Raw genomic sequence first — 20,505 nt, 5'->3', positions numbered from 1 at the left:
AGCTACGTAACTTTTTGTGGGAAACTCGTGTTGTATATTTGCATATGCAATGTGAGAGAGTGAGATAGAAATCTACAATAGAAAGATTTTATGTAAAACATTTGGTGGCATGTATTTCCCCCCTGTGCTTTTAGATGCTACTCTAGCACTTGAGATGCAACTTGGAGCCAAAGTGCTGATACCCTAGGAGGAGATGTACATGGTTTTGATCCTTCACTTCTGAACTGCCTGCATCTTCTGAGAAAGGTCTTGCAGACGGAAAGACAAAGATTTCCAGGTGTTTTTAAAGGAAGATTAAACAAGTGTCCCTCCCCAACTGCTGTCCTATCACCTTTCAAGTGACTGATGCTATTTCAAGTTATAGCCAATGAAAGAATAGTGATATATGGTTCTTGTTACTTGAATATATATTTACTATTAGTAGATTGTGTATTTAAAGTTACCCAAGATTAAACGTAAGTAAAAAAAAAAAAGGAGAAAGAAACATGTAAGAGTTCATGTTACTTGTGCATCGGACTTTGTGTGTTTTCTGGGTTAATGTGCACATTTATGCAGGAGTGTGATTGGTGGGTGTGGGCACTACAAACTAGAATCTGTTGAAGAAAATGAAAAAAAAAATAGGATCAGAGAAAATGTTTCCTTTACCTAACTTAACCATAAAAACACATTTAAGAATCTTGCTTGTTTCTAGGCTTTTAGAAGACATATAACTGCTCTCTATGGATAGATGTATTTCTTTGGTTTCCGTGGTTATTGCTGTGGTTTGATCAGTGCATCGTGGGAATCTGCCTCTCTGCTGATCTTCTGAGAGCCACACTAGTGCAAGTTTCACAAAGAAACTTTTGTTTCTAGTATGGCTTCAGTATGGCTGACACTGGGTACTTTTCTGCACTCTAAGATTCTGGTGCTAATGTTCCCATGTGCTGGAACATGATTAGAACAAGAGTGGTAATGGAAATTTTTGTGGGTATACCTTTGCAGTTGCATACTGAATCATTGACAAAAAAGGTATGCAAACAAAATTAGGAGAGGGGAAGCAGGGTTACCATTTGACTAGGACTGGTTACTTCTCTCTGGGCCCATTGCTATTGAACTCACCCGCCGAGCAGGCTTTGGGCGGTGGGGGCGGTGGGGGGGGATGGCTGTTGTTAGGAATGCCGCCCCTTTTCACTTCTGGTGTGAAGGAGATGCTAGGTGGCACATCTGTGTAAAATCCTGGAGATATTCCTGTCTCCTTGTTTCCTTAAACACTTAGGCCTTCTGAAAAGCTTTTAACGAAGGTGCAGAATTACTAACCTACAGTACACTTTTTTTCATGCGTGGGTCCATGAGTTTCAGGCGGGAGAGCTCAGTCACTTTGGCTCCCAGGTTCTGGTTTCTGGGTCTCCAGTCATGCTTCGCATCTTATTTTAGAGAAGGGTTGTTAGGGGACCAGGATTTGTGTCGGGGGTTTTCTTTGCCTTAACCAATTAATAGTGTATTTTTTTCCCCAAAAAGACATTGGCTAGAACTTAGACCAAGAATTTAACTAGCACTTTTCTCTATTACTTATTCTGTGAAGCTCAATATTGAAATTCTAAATATAGTTACTTGAGCCTCAGAAAAAAGTAGGATGTTAAGGAGGCAAAATAATGGGCTGCAATGTGAAAGTCTACAGATGGATCAGTTAACATTTGATCTTGATTTCGGGGTCTGTCTTTAACTTCTGTCCTGGTGTTTGATGAGACCGGGTATGGCTCACAGACTGAATGAAGTTAGTGTGTAGATGGGCATTAATAGGCCTCACATTAAAATATTACTTTTACTTTGGAAAATGTTACCAACAGCCACCACAACATAAAACGCAGGCAATACTTAGAAGCCAAGGGGCTGCCCAGCTTATTTCGATGTTGTTTTCATTTAAAATTGGTGTGCAAATATCACCTCAATACCTGAGGGTTTAGGGTCAGTTACATTTTCATTCTTTCTTTGCTTTTGGTGTCTTATGCATTTAAAACATTTTGTGAACTTTAGAATTAAGAAACTAAAAATTATTTACTGTAAATCCAAACTGAGACTTGAGGATCATATCTGGTTAGAAACTTGGCAGAACTACTTGAAAAAGAAGATTTTGCAAGCTGGGGCTATAGACACTGAAGTAAAATAATCCTACTTTTTTTTCAGTTTAAGATTGCTCTGTCTTTCCTCACAAGGATATGATGAAGTCACATACAAATAGGGAATATGTGTATGAACTTGTTAGGAAAAATGGGCTTGTGGTGTATATGTATGTTTTAAAATTAATAAATATTATATGTTATGGAGCTCCATAATTTTTGTTTGCATTTACTTAATTAATAGACCATAAACAATGTATATAACACTGTATGATATTTAACAAAGATGTTTGAAATAATCTATCATTCTTTGGGGGAAACTTTGGATATAGGGATGGTAAGTTAATTTTTATGTGCAAGCAGTCTGGTCATCAAGTGCGTGAGGCAGCAGGTCTGTAAAGACCACCTTGTGAGTGCTGTGCCGGACTGAGGCTGGGAGTCCTCTCCTGGTGGGAATCCCTTGCTTGGTTAGAACAGCTGACTTCTTACTGAAACAGAAACACAGATGTGTTGTCCTGTGTCACTCTGCCATTATTGGTTTCTTTACCTTAATTGTGCTTCAATATAAGGCTGGATCTATATTCAGCTGTGAGTCAGCTTAGACTGAAAAATGTGGTCGACTTATTTTCTAAGCCTCTGCACAACCTACCCACTGGCCAAGAATTAGAAATACCAGGGTCATTGCTCCTGAGGCTTTAAGGCTAGTTTTAGTGAACTGGACTAAGTGGGTTTTTCTCTATTGTTTTGTATTAAGTGTTTTTACATTAGAAATGGGCCCTTAACACTCCTCTATGTGAATGAAAAATTATGTTCTCACATTGCTTTTTAAAGGATCTTATTTCTTCTTGTGATAGCTTAGACATGAGCTAACTCGAAAATGTTAGTTTATGTGTTTCAGTTTATCTGTTTCTTAACATGTCCTTCTGAGAAGCACCTTACCATGGATCTCGACATCACTTGTTACCGCTTGTGTGTGACTTGTGATTTAGAGCCTGGTGCTTGTTTGTGTTTGGGAGTACCTGACACTGAATGTATTATACACTGAGAAATTTTCTTTAAAAAACAAAAAACTATCTATAAAATGTCACTTTCCTTTGCTCTCAGTAAAATTTTGTTCCCCCCATTGCATAGCCTTATTTATTTTTTAAAGATTTTGTTTGTTTGTTTATAGAGAGGGAGAGATACATCGATGGACTGCTTCTCACACACCCCCAAGTGGGGACCCGGCCTGTAACCCAGGCACGTGCCCTGGCTAGGAATTGAACCAGTGACCTTTCACATTGCAAGCCAGCACTCATTCCACTGAGCCACAGCAGCCAGAGCACACACAGGGTCTTATTTAACCTCTTGTTCTACTTGGTCACACAGGGTCATCTCCAGTAGAAGTGAGGAATGTGCTAACAAGATTTTGGAAAATATATTGTTGGTTAATATTAATGAAAAAAAGGAGAGAAATGGCACAAAAATATCTTATTTCAGCATGTCTCTAGAGAGAACAGTTTTTTTTTAAATGTCAGTTTATCTCCTTTCAGCTATGTCCTTGCCTCTAGATCTGACAAGTGATCTCTCTTAATGTTGCTGCTAGAATTAAAAATGCCCCCTCCACCCTGTGACAACAGTGTTTCAGTCACTTCCCTGTTTTCAGCCTTCCTCCTTGGATAATCTCTCCTTTTGCTTACACGTGTACCTCCTTGTCTGTCTCCCCACTACACGTATTTTTAAGTAGAAAATCTTTTTGTGAAGTTGCTCCTAGTCCCTCCAGAAGAGTCAGAGCGAGATTCTGAAGACACACCGGTAAGAGCGATACCCAATTGTTACCGAACAACAAGAAGTCCGAGGGAGGGGCAATACAATATTTGGCCCACCTAGGGATGCCCAAAACTGCTATACAACAGGGGCCCCTCCCAAAAACAAAATACTAAAATCTACTGGGCCCTTCTGTCCGCCGCCAATTGGAAAGACATCTCTTAATGCCAGAGATTTGTGAAAAGGAAACAAAATGTTTATTTAATGCTATTCAGGCCTAATGCCACCACTAAAATATCAAAGTCCTTTAGGGTATACACCTACACCCACACAGCGCTCCCTTCTCCAAGGTGTCCCAACTCCGGGTACCGTAAATCAGGAAAAGAGCACACATCTGTGTTGCAGGCTGCTGGCACCGTCAGCTGTGTCACTGTGCAGGATCTCGAGTTAATCCAAAGTACTGTGGTCCCCTCTCATGGTCCACTGGCAAGAGTCCTTTGTACCCAGTTCCAGTCAAAGTCTCTCTTGCTTTCCAGGCCACGCGGCCAAATGGGCATCCTAAAGCCACGTGGGCCTCTTCTACCAAAGCTGCAGGAGTCCGCACTCCACCAAAAGCATGTGGCTTTCTTCTTCACCTGGCTGCAGGGATCTCCATTCTGGCAAAGCTGCGTGGTTTTCCCTTTCACCTGGACAGTTCTCGCCTCATGTCCCGGAGCCCATCTTTTCCAGGCTCTCACACAGGATCTCTCACTCAGGAGCGCAGCCCCCTAGCTTCATCTTGAGTCCTCAAGCCCTTCTCACTCAGGAGTGCAGCCCCTAGTTACATCCTCCTGAGTCCCAGTCCACTACCTTCTCCCTGGCTCCAAACTTGGCCACTGCTATTTAACATATCTATGAAACTAGTTAAAGGTTATACATATGTTAAATAATCATTCCAGAGGTTAGCTCCAAAACTGTTGCTGTGCAAAACAGCTCTCAGTGGCCTGGCTCCATTCGTTCCTTCCCCCTTGGGGGGGGGGGGGTGAGGACATCTTATATGTCTCTCCAATATTCCTATACACTTTGAATTCTGGACACCATTCCAAATCTTTTTTTTTGGGGGCCCCCCTGGCTGCACCCTGTATCACAATGTCCCTGCCTCACTGAATTTTCTGTGTTTCTGAAGACTGGGAACTGCACTTAGTTCTGTTCCACACCGTCTGGCACAGAGATTTCTGTGTGACAATAGTAATAATACATTCTGGTGAAGGTAGGAATGTTAGTAATATTCTATAGGCAAGATAGCAGGCCTGGACAGATTAAGGAATTTACACAGTAAATTCCTCTGTCACTCAATAAGTGACAGAGCCGTGCATGTTTGTTGAAGTAAATATATGATCATGATTATTTAGATCTGGAATCAATTTAAGAATAATTTTGTTTAGATAATATAAACTTTGGGAGCTTCAATTCCTACAGCTATATACGTCCTCATTCTCTGAAAGAGGAGGAAGTGTGTTCCCCCAGCAAACTCAAACAAAACTCCACTCTGATAAAGCCAAAGCTGAATACCACTCACCTATAATCAAGCACTGTAGCCAGGGGAATGGCTTAGTTTGGGCCTTTGTTAAATTCCTTTGTCTGAATTAATAATGGGAGCTAAGGGAAACAGGATCATGCTGATTGGTTCAGGCCAACGACAGCCTACTCACGAACCATTAAAGCTGTGGAAAATGTAAAAGAGCCACAGAGGTAAAGAGGATGGAGGCTGAAGAAACCATCCCAGCACTCACCAGAGGTGGACAGTTCGAAGGACCTGCAAAAGGTATGTTTCATTTTATTTTTTTAAATCTTCACCCTAAGATATTTATTAATTCTAGAGAGAAAGGAAGAGAGAGACATTGATGTGAAAGAAACATCAATTGGTGGCCACCTGAATGTGCTCTGATGCGGTATCTCCTGCATGTGCCCCAACTGTGGGCTGAACCCACAACCCAGGCTTCTGCCCTGACCAAGAACCGAACCCATGACCTCTTGGCCCATGGGATGATGCTGTAACCATTTGAGCCACACTAGCCAGGAGTCATTTTAGATTTTGACTGATTATGCTAAATTGTCCTCCAAAAATCCCATACCAATTTACATTCCCATCAACAGTGTATGAGAAAGTCTATTTTTAAAAAGATTTTATTTATTTATCTTCAGAGGGGAAGGGAAGGAGAAAGGGATATAAATATCAATGTATGGTTGCCTCTTGTGTGTCCCCTGCTGGGAACTGGCCTGCAACCCAGGCATGTGCCCTGACTGGGAATCGAACCGTGGTTGCTTGGTTTCCAGGCCCGCGCTCAATCCACTGAGCTCCATTTTATTGGGCAGAAAGCCAGGGCAGAAAGTCTATTTTTCCATATGGGAACATTTTAGATATTAATAATTTCTTTTTTCACCAATTTGATGGGTGAAAATTATTTTGCTTTAGTTTATATTTTCTTGATTACTACTGAGGTTGTACATATTTTTACTGATTTATCGGCCATGTGAGTTCCTTCTGTGACGAAAAATATTTAAAGGTCATTTTAAAAGCAGATTTTAGCTTGACTATTGATGATTTTCCTCTGTTGATTGTTTACCTATCTCCAGAAAACAAAGGCAAGCACCAGGTTCAGCTAATCTAGTTTGGCTCAAAATATATTTTAGATCAAAAATTATTTTGTATTCGGAAATGCAACCTAGCCAGAGAAATGTATTGTAGTTTTAATTACACTTAAAAAAAAAGATTTCATTCATTTATGTTTAGACAGACGGGAAGGGAAGGGAAGGAGAAAGAGAGGGAAACATCAGTGTGTGGTTGCCTTTCATGTGTCCCCTACTGGGGACCTGGCCTGGAATCCAGGCACGTAGCCTGACTGGGAATTGAACCAGTGACCCTTTGGTTCACAGCTGGTGCTCAATCCACTGAACCACACCAGCCAGAGGTAATTACACTTTTCTTCTTAAGTAAGGCAATCAGGTCCCCTTTCTTCTGTTGGGTCTTAGAAGGAAATAAATTAATGAGATAACACCCCTTTTTGAGGTAGAGGGATGAAGTAAAGTTCTGAAACACTTGGATTTAGGGATGGTGCAGTTGGCCTTACGTCCACTTCACTGGGATGATACCCTACCCTTTAGGCTCTGCCCAGGACAGCCCAGTGCTGCCAACCCGTGATCCAGGAGGTGGCAGGAAAGCCCCGCTCACTGTAACCCATATCCTTACCAAGGGTAAAAAATGCTAAAAAACCTGTGATGAATTTTACTGGAGTGGTATAATCTGTTCATTTTATCCATGCAATAAACAGTTGCATTTTTCAATTTTTAAGGGCTTGTTTTTGAGGAGTGCTTAACCTATGTGAACTGATGGCAAAAGAGAACTTTAATGTACAGCAGATGGTCCACCAGATGGTACCACCAATGAAGTGGTGCACCCTGGTGGACATTGATAGTTAAAACACCCTTAGTCTAGTCTCCCAGGAGTTTTAGGGGTTTAGAGCATAGTGAGAAGCAAGAGACCAAACACATGCGGCCTCTGTCTCTGATTGTTGTCAGGGCTCCCCTGATATCAGCAGGTAGGCTGGTGACTTGGGTCAGCAAGACAGAACTGGCAGAGAGCTTTGCTAGTGGGAGCATGGGACTGGTGAGAGGAGCTGTGGACTTTGCTGAGAACCCTGAATAAAAAAGAAGTTGGAGAATTATGAAAGAAATGCTTTTAATATATTTTATTGATTATGCTATTACAGTTGTCCCATTTTCCCCCTTCATTCCCCTCCACCCTGTGCACCCCCACCCCCCACATCCCCCCCCATTTAGTTCATTTGCATGTGCCATAAGTTCTTTAGCTTTTACATTTCCCATACTATTCTTGCCTTCCCGTCTATTTTATACCTACCGTCTATGCTACTTATTCTCTGTACCTTTTATGAAAGAAAATTGGCTTCACAAGGATGAGTTGTGGGCGGATGGGCAAAGGCAGGGCCGTGGAAGGCTGATTAGGCCACTTCCGAGGTGCCAATCCAAAACAGACTCTGAACGTCTTTGGAATTCATTGGCAAGATGTTTTTCAAGTGTGATTTCTATAAGTGGCCAAATGTGAGTCAGTGCACACAATGAATGGGAATTTGAAAAGCAGGTCATACTGACACTGGCTGTTTCTCTGGACTTTTGGAGTGCAGCATCAGGAGTCCACGTGGTACAGCCCCTGACGCAGTCCCATCTTTGATGTCAATCAGCTGGTGCTGGAAAGCGGCGTGTGAAAATGGGCGGGGCGAGTTGTTCTTGTTGGTTAGGGGAGATAAGCTATCTGTTTTGTGTCTAAAATTTAATTAAGACTTTAATATAACAACGTGTTGATTAAAAAAAAATCATCACTGAAAACTGTAAAGAGGTGGCAGAAAAGGAGAAATACTTTGCGAATATGGAAACAGAAGAACTGTAAAACACATTTTGAACATAAATTTATGACTGTTATAGCATAAAGTCTACCTCTGTCCTGCATGAGGGTGAGCATCGAATGTGAAGGAAAATTGTGAAAGACATTTCCTAAGAAGTTGAAATTTTTGTTGTGTGCAGAACATATAATAAACCTCTTATTTAGAACATAAGCCAAGAAGTATATAAATTGTGTTATCAGAAAATCAGTTTCTCCTCACCCATGGAACAGATATTTAAAGAATAACAGTTTGAAAAGGCATTTCAGATAATTAGCCCTCCCAGGAAACTCATGTGTCTCTGCCTGGCTGTGGAGGAGAGATTTTACAATCCAGACTGGACTCATATTTTTTTTAAAAAAAGAGTGATAGATTCCATTAATAAAGCCTGAAAAAAAATGACAAAACTAGTCAATTAAATTGGAGGATTCTCTTACTTCTGGTTACCAGTCTGATCTATCCTTCAACAAACTGTTGAAAGAGAAATTTTATCTTCAGTGAAAGAAAGAGTCATGTTAGAATTTCTGAAAGAAGGTTCCACGCATGTGCCAGCGGGCAGTGACTGTTTTATTTGAGGGGGTTACGTGTACCTTATCTTTTCACCTCAGTAGAAGTTCTTTTTTTCAGGAGAAGAATTTAAAATCCTGAGACTTCCCCTGATATGTGGAAACTGAGTCGGAAGCAAATAGGTTTAACTATCAGGAGGTTTAAAATTTCATTTATTTAACAAATATTTATTAAGTCCCTGCTGTGTGCAGGCATTGTTCTAAGTCCCAGGGATAAAGGAGTGACCAAAACAGACACAATTTCCTGCCTTTAAAGAATGTAGTGTTTTACATGAAATATAAATAATAAAAAAGATAACTAAGAATACGTATGGAATGACCGAATGTGATTCATGCTAAGGATAAAGACAAATCCAGGAATGGGAAAGGAAGTGGTCCTGCGCCTGTGCATTTAGACGAGGTGGTCAGGGACCCGAGAGGTGCCACTTCATGAGTGCGCTGAAGGAAGTGAGGAAAGCACCCATGTGGGTACCGGGGAAGGGCGTTGTAGGCAGAGGGGCCAGCAAAGGCGCGGCCCCGAGGAGGGCAGCGTTCCGGAGCGGAGAGAGGAAGGAAGAGAGCAGTGTGAGATGGGATGAGAGAGGAAGAGGCTGGGGACAGGGTGTGGGGAGGCCAGGTTGTGCAGCCGCCAGAAGGGCCCGTGCCTCTGTCATACGAGGTTTCGGATGTAATGTGTCATAGTTTGTGCTGGTTCCTTCTCCACAAGTTGTTGAACTACTACAGTCCAATTCATGCTTATCATAAATTTCCAATGTTGATATTGTGAGAGCTATTTTCTGCTCGGAATGTGTGTTTAGCTCTTTCTGGTTCTTTGGCTAGCCAACAGTATGATGTAGAGGGTTATATTTAAGGCTGTTTAAAATTCGTGATTTAAATTTGCACTAGTTGGAAAAGGCAAATAATGCTACATACTAATAATATGCAATCTTCTGTTTCCTGATATGTGGTGATATTTCAGTGAAATACAGCTTTCCTCCCAGATTTATTGAGATATAATTGACATATAACATTGTGTAGGTTAAAGGTGTAGAATGTGTTGATTTAGTACATTAACGCGTTGCAGAATGGTTATCATCATAGCGTTATCACATAGTCATCATAACTATGTGACCTCCATCCTGTCACATAGTTACTGGTGTTTGGGGGGTGAGAGCATTTACAATCTACCCTCTTAAAAACTTTCAAGTATATAGAATAGTATTACTGGCTATAGTCATCACGCCGTACGTTGGACCCTCAGAATTTGTTAATCTTACGACTGGAAGTGTGGACCCTTTGACCAGTATCTCCTCACTACCCCCATCTCCCAGCCCTTGAAACAGAGGAGCATCACTGTGTTTCTCTGAGGTAAGATGTGTTTTTAGATTCCACATGTAACTGATATCATACAGCACCTGTCTTTCTCTGCCTCACTTAGCAGTGAGACATTGCTTAATGCACTGTGGTAACTATTAGTCAATAGAATATTTGAGTGCTCGTTTGATAAATGAAATACAGAATTATAAGGATGATACACATACTGATTTCTTTTGCTCTGCAGCATGTAAAAAATTTCAACTCCCATATCACTTATAGTAAAATCTATGAATCTTAACCAATACAATACTATCTCCTATCATAGGGTCCACATGAACAATTTGCCAGTTGTCCCAAAAGCATTCTTCATGGTGACCTCTTTTTCTCCTTGCCAGCTGCAGAATCACATTTAGTTGTTGTGTCTCTTCTTTAAACTGTGTCTATCGTGACATCTGCATTTTTGAAGATTACAGGGTGGTGGTTTTGTGAAAGTCCCTTGGTTTGGGTTCGTCTGATGATTTCGTTCAGGTTATGCTTTTTTAACATAATTAGAACTTTAGACTTGCATAAGCTATTTTTGCCACAAAGCAAAAGATGAATTTAAAAGTTAATCACACCCCTGCATCAGACTCCCATTGCTTCAGAAGCGGCCATTCCCACCTACATGCTAAGAGGAACACATTTGATAAGAGCTCCATTTTGAGGTCTTAGTGACTGAGGACTATACCTGAGTCAGTAAACCTGCTAGGCATCACTGTAAATTTTTTTTAGGTTTTATTATTTATTTTTAGAGAGAGAGGAAGGGACGAAGAAGGAGAAGGAGAGAAACATCAACATGTGGTTGCCTCCTGCACACCTCCCAGCGGAGACCTGGCCCACAACCCACGCATGTACCCTGACTAGGAATTGAACCGGAGATCCTTTGGCTCACAGGCCTGTGCTCAATCCACTGAGCCACACCAGCCAGGGCTGTATTTTAAAGAAAAATTTGTTAACCCAAAAGGTGCAGTTTCTTAAAAAAGTCACAAAGACCTGTGCTTTTACTTCGAGTTGTGGGCTGCTTTTCATATAGGTCACTCTATACATGTTCAAGGCTGAAAATGATGCAGTTTTACTTAGCATTATTTTGTGAGTGGCCCTCACTGTGAAACGCAACAGCAGTAGTCTGCTTTCTGTAATAGGTGCAATGACTAATTCATTGAAGCTGTTTGTCTATCTTTAGTCTGTCTTAGTTTTCCTGATGTTGAATATCACGTAGCAAGGCCTTCAGAGACTCATTTCAGAGCAGTTAACTTTCGGATTGCCAAAGTTCTAATATTTGGGGAGAGAAAGACCAGTCAAATCAGATTGGTTGTGGACAGTCGGAGCTCCTGCGAGAGTGCTGAGGGCCTGAGTGAGTGGTGAGCTGTGAGCAGTGATGGGGAGGCGGTGGTTCTGAAAGGGAGTGAGAGTCACATGCAAACCTTTCTCTGTGTTCAAATTTGTCCAAAGTTGGCCCTTTTCTACTTGTGCCTCACTAACCAAAGAGAAAGCAAAAAAGGAAGAGAGCTTATTAACACAATACAGAATTTCTTAATGAAGATTTCAAGGTTTTATTGAAGCCTGTCATTTGGAAGCAAATATCTATTCTTATAATGAAAATTTGCTATGAAGTGAGTAAAGGAGATAGGGGTTTTTTTTCTTCCTTTTTGTCTTACTGCAGCAAGGAAGCACAGCCATCCCTTTCCATTTCCCAGGCAACATTCCCAGTGACCTCACACGTCTTTACGTTCTTTTTGTCCTTTTGTAGAAGCAGCGGCAGCAGTAACTTATGCACCTAGTTCTTGGGAGGCACAGGTGTGAGACTCAGACCGCCTGTGCAAAACCAAGTGTCTACATTACAGGCAAGACGAGCGGCACAAACAGGAGGTGGCGTTTTACTGAAGAAGTAACCAGTGCGTGCAGCCGGGGGTGTCTTGCTTCCATCCCACCCCAGGAGTACAAGGTTCCTGTAGTTGAGTGCACGTGTGTCTGCAGAGTCCTCCAGTTAGCAGAACATCCATGTAAACCTCATCAGGCTTTTGAGCCCAGAACCATGTTGAAAGTTCTAGTGGGAGCATATTATTTAAGCTAGTATCTATACGATGATAAGGAGAGAAAGTGAGATACTTGTCAAGATAATTTGCACTGGTTGCTTAAAAAGTTTAACATTAAAGTACATTTTGATAATAAACAAGAGTTGGGTGGTTAGGTCATTCAGTTTATGATAGCTTTAAAGTATTATCTATAGTCGGACTTCCCATGACCTTGTTTTGCGTTTACTTTTATCATTTCTTTTTGTCGTTAGAAAACTGAGTGGATCTTGCAAGTTCTCATCACAAAGAAAAATAAATTTGTAACTGTGTATGGTGATGAAGTTAACTGGACTTATGGTGACCAGTTAACTGGTCATTTTTTGCAACATGTACAAATACTGAATCATTACACACAATGTGTAAATGGGGTGCGCGCAGGAGGCAACACACAACGTTCAGATGTACATTGTACGTCTGAAACCTATATAATGTTATGTTCATTGTGCCTCAATAAAATATAGTAAATGAATAAATAACTGCTATTTATGTTACCGCCAGAGATGGTTTAAATAAGGCTTTCACTTTTCTAGAATTTCTTTTAAAGTTCACTTTGTAATGCACCTTGCGAAGTATTCCAGTGAGTATAAAAGGGCGTCATTAATGTCTCCATTTGGTTTACAACAATCTCCGTTTATTTAAATGCCCCTCACTCTAATTTAGAAGACTGAGCTGATTCTTCTGGCACTCAGTATGGATGGGAATGACTAGAACCACTCATTTAGGGATTTTATTTACATAAATATTTTGTGATCATAACATACTGGGAATAAGAATAATGTGGTTATTGCTTCTAGTTGGCAAACTTGAACAACCTGTACAGCAATATCTTCACTGCTGACAATGAGAACCATTTATAGTCAGTGGTGTTTAAGGTAATTTTCAAATTCAGTAGTTTTAGTTTGGAAAAAGAAAACAGAAATCTTTTTATAGTCTTTTCTGAGGTACTGATTTCTTTGGCTTCAGCAGGTTTGGGGCTTCTCTCTTCCATCTGTTTTCCTCAGAGGAGCTTCCTCTCCGGAATCTTCTTCTGGGGAAATATCTATAATGTGGAATAAAGTGACTGTTTGGCCAAAAAAAAGGATGGAACTGAAAACGGTGGTTGCATCTTGGAGGAAGGAAGGGTCTGTTTGGAAACCCAATGTGGACTCCGGGCCTCCATGTTGGAAAAAAATAGAAAGGACCCCTGGGTGTCCTTGTGATGGGCTGGATCCTTGTCACGGGTTTCCTGGTGGTAGGTGGAGGGGTGAGTGTAAAGATCTGGCAGTCCGTAGAATCCACATCATCTCGTGAGCCTCCTGGAGGGGTGACTGCCTCTTGTCCTGTGGGGAGAGAAATGCAAGTCAGAAAGCAGGCCCGAGAACAAAAGCAGAAGGGAGATGTTTGAGGGGTAGCAGGGCAGCAAGGTTAGAAGAGAGAAACGGAGAGGTCTCACAGTGTGTTTGGAAGAACTGCCAGCGTTCAGCGAGATGAAACGTGTGGACACACCTTATGGCCCCGCAGTTGCATTCTGGGGGTTCACCCGAGACAAATGAGTGCGTGTGTCTACTGCATAAGGCTAGTTCAAGGGTTTTCATAGCGGCCTTATTCATATCAGACTAAACTTGGAATCAGTACAAATGTCCATCAGTAGGAAGGTATGTAAACAGACTGCGCACAGTCATCAAATGAAATACTGTACTGCTCAGCCAGGAAAAGGAAGAGTTGCTAATACAACCACGTGGATGCGTTCCATGGACATTATGTTGAGCAAAAGTTCCCATTTTTATAAAGTTCAAGAACAAGCTAAACTAAACTAGGGTTTAAAAAAATAGCTTAGAGTAGGGTAGTTGTTACTCAGTGGAAAAAGTAATCAGGGAACTCTTTAAATCTTCATCTGGGTGGTTATACAGATATGGAGATAAAGATTATATATGTATTATATACACACATACCACATACACACCTGTATACCTTTATATTTACATATACATGTGTACACGTGTGTTTACACACATATATATGTATGTGTGCATTTTACAGTCAGTGAAAGACAAATACCATATGATTTCACTTATATGTGGAATCTAATGAACAAAATAAACAGACAAAATAGGAACAGATTCATAGATACAAAGAACACACTGACTGCTGTCAGAGGGGAGGGGTTGGGGTTGGAAAAGGTGATGGGACTGAGCAAAAAAAAGCACAACCCTCATACAGACAACAGTATGGTGATTACCAGAGGGAGAGAGGTTCGGGGTGAGGTTGAAGGGGGTAAAGGGGAGGTATATGGTGATGGCGGGGGACTTGACTTGGGGTGGTGAACACACAGTAAACCATACAGATGATGTGTTATAGAACTGTGCCCCGAAGCCTAAAATTATTAACCAATAAAATTATTGGTTAATAATTTTATTAACCAATGTCACCCCAATAAATTGAATTTATTTAAAATATACAGAAAATTAGCTGGAAAAAGAACTTAATGTTAAGAAAATAAAAATAGTCCAGGCCAGTATGGCTCAGTGAGTTGAGTGCCAGCTTACAAAACAAAAGTTCACCGGTTTGATCCCTGGTTGGGGCACATGCCTGGGGTGCGGGCCAGGTCCACAGTTAGTGATGTGTGAGAGGCAGCCAACTGATGTTTCTTTCCCTTTCTTTCTCCCTTCCTTCCCCTTTCTCTAAAAATAAATAAATAAGGTCTTTTAAAAAAAGAAAAGAAAAATAACTGCCTCCACCCCCCACCGCCTCCCGAAAGTTCCATGAATCCAAAAGGCCTGCCTCTCTGGCCCCAGCGGTGAAATCATTCCCTTGGGAGGAGGGAGGGAAGCCTCTCTGCGCAGCAGCAGAATGAGCTCCAAGGACCAGGATGACATTAGTGTCTGAGAAGAGAACTCTGATCAAGTTCAAGTGTCAGGTTCTTCCCTCTGGCTATATCATCTAATCTATTTAGCTATGAAAAAGTTAGCTTCCATTTAGAAAATTATTCCTTCATTTCCCTGGAGACTTAGGCCTGGAAACATAGGCCTGAAAGGACTGCTGAATGTGAGTGGTGGGAAAATAAACTCCCCACAGGAAGCTAGGAGTACTGAGGCACTGAAAAAGAGCTAGATCACCCTCACCATTAGACCAGCTGAATTCAGGTTTCTTGGTTGTACTGGATATGCTTATTGCCCGCTGTGTTCACAGGCCCTTGCAGAGATTCCATTCCCCCCACAGCCCTTGGAGAGGTCAGTCCTGCACACATTTGGCTATGGCTGATTGGACTGCTGTTAGACACTCATTCATTGGCTGGCCATTGACCAATCAGATACTCATTTGATAATTTTAACGAAAAGACACAGTGGAAGGTGTAGGGAAGGGGCTGGAACGTTAGGTTTTGTCCAGTTCATTGTGGAATAAGCAGAGAAGCCAGTCTTTCCTGAGAAACTATAAAATGGGGAAGGCCTCTCAAAAAGAATCTCTGGTAATAGTGATGATGAAAGTAGCTTGGGTTTTGACTTTTCAGAGCTGTCCAACTGAGGGCTAGCTGTACTTAAGGTTCTTGGAGACATTCTTGTAATAATCACTCCACCTCCAGTTGTACTCTTTTTAAAAGCTCATTTGAATGAATGTCTGTTCCTTGAAGGAAGTGCTGACTCTTTCTCCCAGATCACCCAGGCTACTGAGTATTCAAATTCTATGACTGAAACTAGATTAAGACACTTCAAACTACAGAAGATGATTAAATCCCACATTACTCATTCTTTCCACCTATGTAACTGGATCAGTTCTGAATGTTTGTAACACGAAAACCTTCTGCCGAGGATCCAGTTGCTTGGGAAGACGCTAGCTTTACTCTTCATGCACATGTTGACATTTCGTTATCAGATCAGGTTTAGCTAGACCTTGAGCTCTGCAACTCAGTAAAGCTGCAATCCACCTGTTCAAACCAACCAACCAACCAGCCAACCAGCCAGCCAGCCAACCAACCAACCAACCAACCAACCAACCAACTCACCAACCAACCAACCAACCAGTCAGCCTACTGACCTACCCTTGTGCTTATCTCAGTGCTTAAATCCCAAGGCTACTCTCCCCACCCTCCATCTGACAGTGGGGTCCTGGAGCCTGCCAGGCTGCTTTTTTCCTGACTCTGGGATGTCCAGCAGTGTTCAGTGTTCTCTCCTGGGAATTTCTAAGGGCTTAAGGTCAAACATGCCTGTTCCATCAACCAACCTAAGAATGTGTGCAGGACCACATAAAACCACATTCTCCCAGCAGACCAGACACATGACTATTTCAGGTCACTGGTGGGCTAGACAAGTGTTCCAAAATGTGGGAGCCATAGGGATTGGTCTGGGAAACTGTTACCATTTCCTTATAAGGTTGAGGTCACCAATCTGAGTAAGTGGGTTGATGCCCTTCACAGTCTCCAGCTTTGATGGACTTAATACGTCTCATTAATTATTTTGTTTACCATGGTTGTACTCAGTTCCCACTGCCTTCTGAACTTTTAATACTCTTCTCAAAGACACTTCAAAATTCTCATTCATCTACGTTTATTTGAAGAATTATCTTTAAAATTCTCTCTACCTTTCTAAGTAGACTCCTTAGCATCCTTTTTAAGAGAGAAAGCTTCAGTGATCCTCATCAGTCAGATGATTCCTCTACAGAGGTTATATTCCTTCTCCACTGAAATATCCACTTGACCACATCCTGTAGACCTCATCCCCAGCACAGTGCCTAGAACAGAATTCATCGATTGGCAGAAATCTCAGTTTCTATAATTGCAAAAGTTACCATGTTCCTATCTTTCAGGGCTAATAAGCAAGTAGTTCTCATTATGCGACATACTGATGTACCACCCAAAGTTCTCAATGTCAAAGATGAGACAACATTATTCAGACCAAAGTAGTTCAAATATTTAAACGCAGGTTAAAAACATTTTGAGAGAACAGCATTGTGTCGAAAAGGCTCTGGAGTTATAGGTTTCCTGAGCTCTGCTGTTTAATAACTCTGTGACCAAGACAGGTTTCTGAGCTCCTCTGAGTCTCCTCCTGATGTGTAAAATGAAGTTAATACCACCTATCGAATGGGTTTGTTGTGTTATCTGAAATGAGATAAGTGCTCAGAACATCCCTGGCCCACAGTATGAATTTAGTAGGTGTTAGCTACTGTAATTATTCATCTCGAATGTTATGGAAAGATTCTGTTAGCAGGAGCTGCATTTTCTTGGTTCCATCTGGTTGTACTTTATACATAAAATCTGTGCACTGTTGACAGGAGTAAAGGGTACTGTTCTTATGACAAAGGACCTCCATGAAGTCAGGGACTATTGACTTCTTTGGTCACGGCTATGTCCCTAGCACCTGGGGTAGTTCTGGCTTAGAGTGGTGCTCAGGACATAGCTGACAAACCGAATGAATGGCCAGGCAGGTCTGAATTTTACTTTCTGTGGATTTTTGTGAAGCTCAGTGAGTACTTAATTCTAGTCCTAGAAAATTCACAATAACTTAGATTTAAGATTAGAGTAAAATAAAAAGTTAAACCAAAATATTGCTTAGATTTTGTATAGCAATTTGAAATGGGTTTATCATAGTCTAGACATAAAACTCATGGCATACCAACAACTAGTACTTTTTTAAAAAGTAAGATGAGAAGATCTTTTTTAAAAAGTATATATAATTATGTGTAGTCTGTGGTTGTTTGGGCAGACAATAGCTGGGTCATAGTGAACTGACCCAGCTGATTTTAAGATAAGTAAGCTTCATACTTGATTTATGATATGCAGTTCTTCTTTTATGTGGCACATGGAGTATTAGAAAAATTCTCATATGCTTTGGAGTGGAACCGGAAAGAAGTATAAATCCTGTAGTTAATTAACTCATGACTGAACTCAGTTTGATTTTAACTTGGTTAACTGCAACTCATTTTGTTATGTAGGCTCACAGAATGACTGGCTCCCTTGGTCAAATCTCTGATTTTATAGGTAAAGAATTCAGACCCCAGAAAGAGTCACACAAGCCTATTTCAATTCTCTGCTAAGAGGCTAATCACTGTTCAGCAGGGTGCAGGTTACTATGTTAGGTGCTGCGGCAAATGCATGGATGATAAAACACGGCCTGAGTTCAGAAGCACAGAGACGCCGTAAGTTCATGGGTGATGTACAAATTTTCATAAGTAGACTTCAATGTCGGAGAAAGGGACAGGTTGCAATTTTAAAACTGGCAATGCTGTAGTGACATTTAAACCTCATCATATGAAGCAGAATTGCAATAAACAGAGGTGAAAACAGGAGGAGGCAGCCACAGCCTGCCTGAGAGAGGAGAGAGGCGGAGGGCGAGGGTGTGTAGGAGTGGAGAGGGGGAACCAGGGCTGCCTGGGTAGAGGGGAGCTACATTCAAAGGATGTCGATGCCAGTCTGAGGGCCAGAGGGGAAGAGCAAGTCAAGTTCAGAAATCAATTCTTACATTTTAATTGGTGTTCTCTTAGATATGAATAAACTTCTAACTTCATTAGAACCTGTTTAGTTACAGAGTTTCCTGACAAATGGTTCACTTTCTGGAAAGAAGGTGGCTAGTTCTGTCTTATGGTGCCTCATTACCATGCTACTTTTAGCAAGTGATACTTGGGGGTCTTGTCTTGGACTCGATCGAGCTGGACTTAGGTGTGGTCTCTGTGTGTGCCCTTGCCCCCCCTGGTCACTGGAGTTCCCCCAGAGACTCAGGATGAGGTCTGGAGCTCTGCCCAGCAGCTCTGTTCCCTGCTCTGTCGTGAGCATTGGTGGGTGAAAGCAGGGAATTGTTGGGGGTGACTAACTTCTGGCTGGGTCTCTGCAAAGCCGCCAGGGGCATGTGATGGGAGAAGGATTCATTTTGACTCCAGCGTCTCTAGTCCCTGAACCACATCCAGTTCCAGAACTGAGGGGAACCGAGACATCAGACCCAGGTCTCCCAGGGTCTCCTTCCCCTCCCTTTGCCCCTTCTCCTCCTTTCCCTGTCCTTGTCTGTCATTTCCTCAGGTGTTTGTAAACCAATTTGAAGGCTCAGGCCACTTGGAAGCTTCACAGGGGAGGAAAGGGAAAAGAATAGGAAGAGGGGAGAAATGGAATCTAATGTAATCCTAGAGAAAGAAATCTGCTCACCAGAGGAGCCCCAACACACAGGTAAATAGATGTGATTAATTAAAGTAGTTGACAAACAGAGACTAAACACCCACCATGTGCAAATTACTGTGCTTCTGGGGATAGAAAGAGGTGGACATTGCTCCAACCCAGGATGGCAAGTTCTCAGCTTTAGAGCAATAGTAACTCATATTCATACAGTGTTTTAAGCCTGAAGAGCTTTTCTTGCATGATAGCTCATTTGGTCCTCATCCCCCCATCATAATGCATATTATTAATACTGTCACTTCACGTATGAAGAGACTGATGTCAGAGAGGTTAAGTATGTCCAAAGTCACAGAGCTAGTGGTGAGATGAAGACCAAAGTCTTCAAATGATAAAATTCAGCCTCTTCCTCTTTAACCACACAGGCTGGTAGAAGCCAACATAAATATTTTCAGTTTATGGACATGTATAATCATGGAGCCAAATTTTACCTTTTCATACAACTTATTGATTAATGGGACCATAGTAGAATGAAAACAAAACCCTTACCTTCTGCCACAGTTGCCACCAACCAGCAGGCCAACAGCCAGTAGGAGCCGCAGAGCTTGTGAGCCATGGCCTCTGCCCCGAGCAGCTGCTGCCTTGTATCCAGCCCTGATTTAAAGGGGAGCTGGTGAGTCACCAGCAGCCTGAGTCAGGTAATGTGCATGTGCATAGTGGCCCACTGTGGTCAGAGCCTGTGGTGTGAGGCTGAGAAATCAGCAAGGAAATGCCAGAAAGTATTTATCAACCAGAGTCTTCTTGTAATGAGAGCCAAACATCATTCATCCGTCCTTGGAGTCAGACTGGAGACAACCACACCTTCCCTGTTCTCTTACAGTAATTCCCTCAAGTCTTCTCCACCGTCTGTGCCTTTTTTACTTGTGTGCATTATCTAGATTCTAAAGGCTTCCTGACTTAGGCACTTTAAAGTGGCTGTTTATAGGCCTCTGAGTAGGGTTTAGGGCTTCTTCTCCTCTGCTTTTGTCCAGGGGCCAAGGGCAGCAGAAATTTATCTTCCCTAATAGCCTTCATGGTCACTGTCTAAACAAAGTTTGGGGAGATCAGCTTAGAGAGTTGCCCTCCCAAGGATCCTTCCTATGCACCAAGTTGCCAAAAAGATGAACATGATACATCTGTGCC

General features: G+C 41.8%; 2 protein-coding genes across 4 annotated transcripts in view; one reads left to right on the top strand and one right to left on the bottom strand.

Annotated features, from left to right (window-relative positions):
- Window positions 1-1,105, top strand: part of CDKL2 (cyclin dependent kinase like 2) — a 35,772-nt gene extending 34,667 nt beyond the window's left edge. For all 3 annotated transcript variants that reach the window (XM_037150240.2, XM_037150238.2, XM_037150239.2), the window contains one exon: window positions 135-1,105. Coding sequence is in view for 1 of the 3 variants with exons in the window: in XM_037150238.2 (XP_037006133.2) it covers window positions 135-187 (53 nt within the window). In the remaining 2 variants the exon portion in view is untranslated. The remainder of the gene's footprint in view (window positions 1-134) is intronic.
- Window positions 1,106-12,065: 10,960 nt separating this feature from the next.
- On the bottom strand, window positions 12,066-19,952 carry ODAPH (odontogenesis associated phosphoprotein). The gene is made up of 2 exons (XM_037150224.2): window positions 19,873-19,952; window positions 12,066-13,573 (listed from the first exon to the last, which is right to left on the bottom strand). Exons 1-2 carry the CDS (start codon window positions 19,937-19,939, stop codon window positions 13,179-13,181), a joined length of 462 nt encoding a protein of 153 aa, XP_037006119.2. The 5' UTR covers window positions 19,940-19,952; the 3' UTR covers window positions 12,066-13,178.
- Window positions 19,953-20,505: the final 553 nt, after the last annotated feature.

Source organism: Artibeus jamaicensis, unplaced genomic scaffold, assembly GCF_021234435.1.
Source record: "Artibeus jamaicensis isolate MK-2021 breed Jamaican fruit bat unplaced genomic scaffold, CSHL_Jam_final scaffold_1031, whole genome shotgun sequence".
NCBI classification, from domain to species: Eukaryota; Metazoa; Chordata; class Mammalia; order Chiroptera; family Phyllostomidae; genus Artibeus; species Artibeus jamaicensis.
The sequence above is the reverse complement of the archived record's forward strand: the minus strand, read 5'-3'. Positions and strand labels throughout refer to the sequence as shown.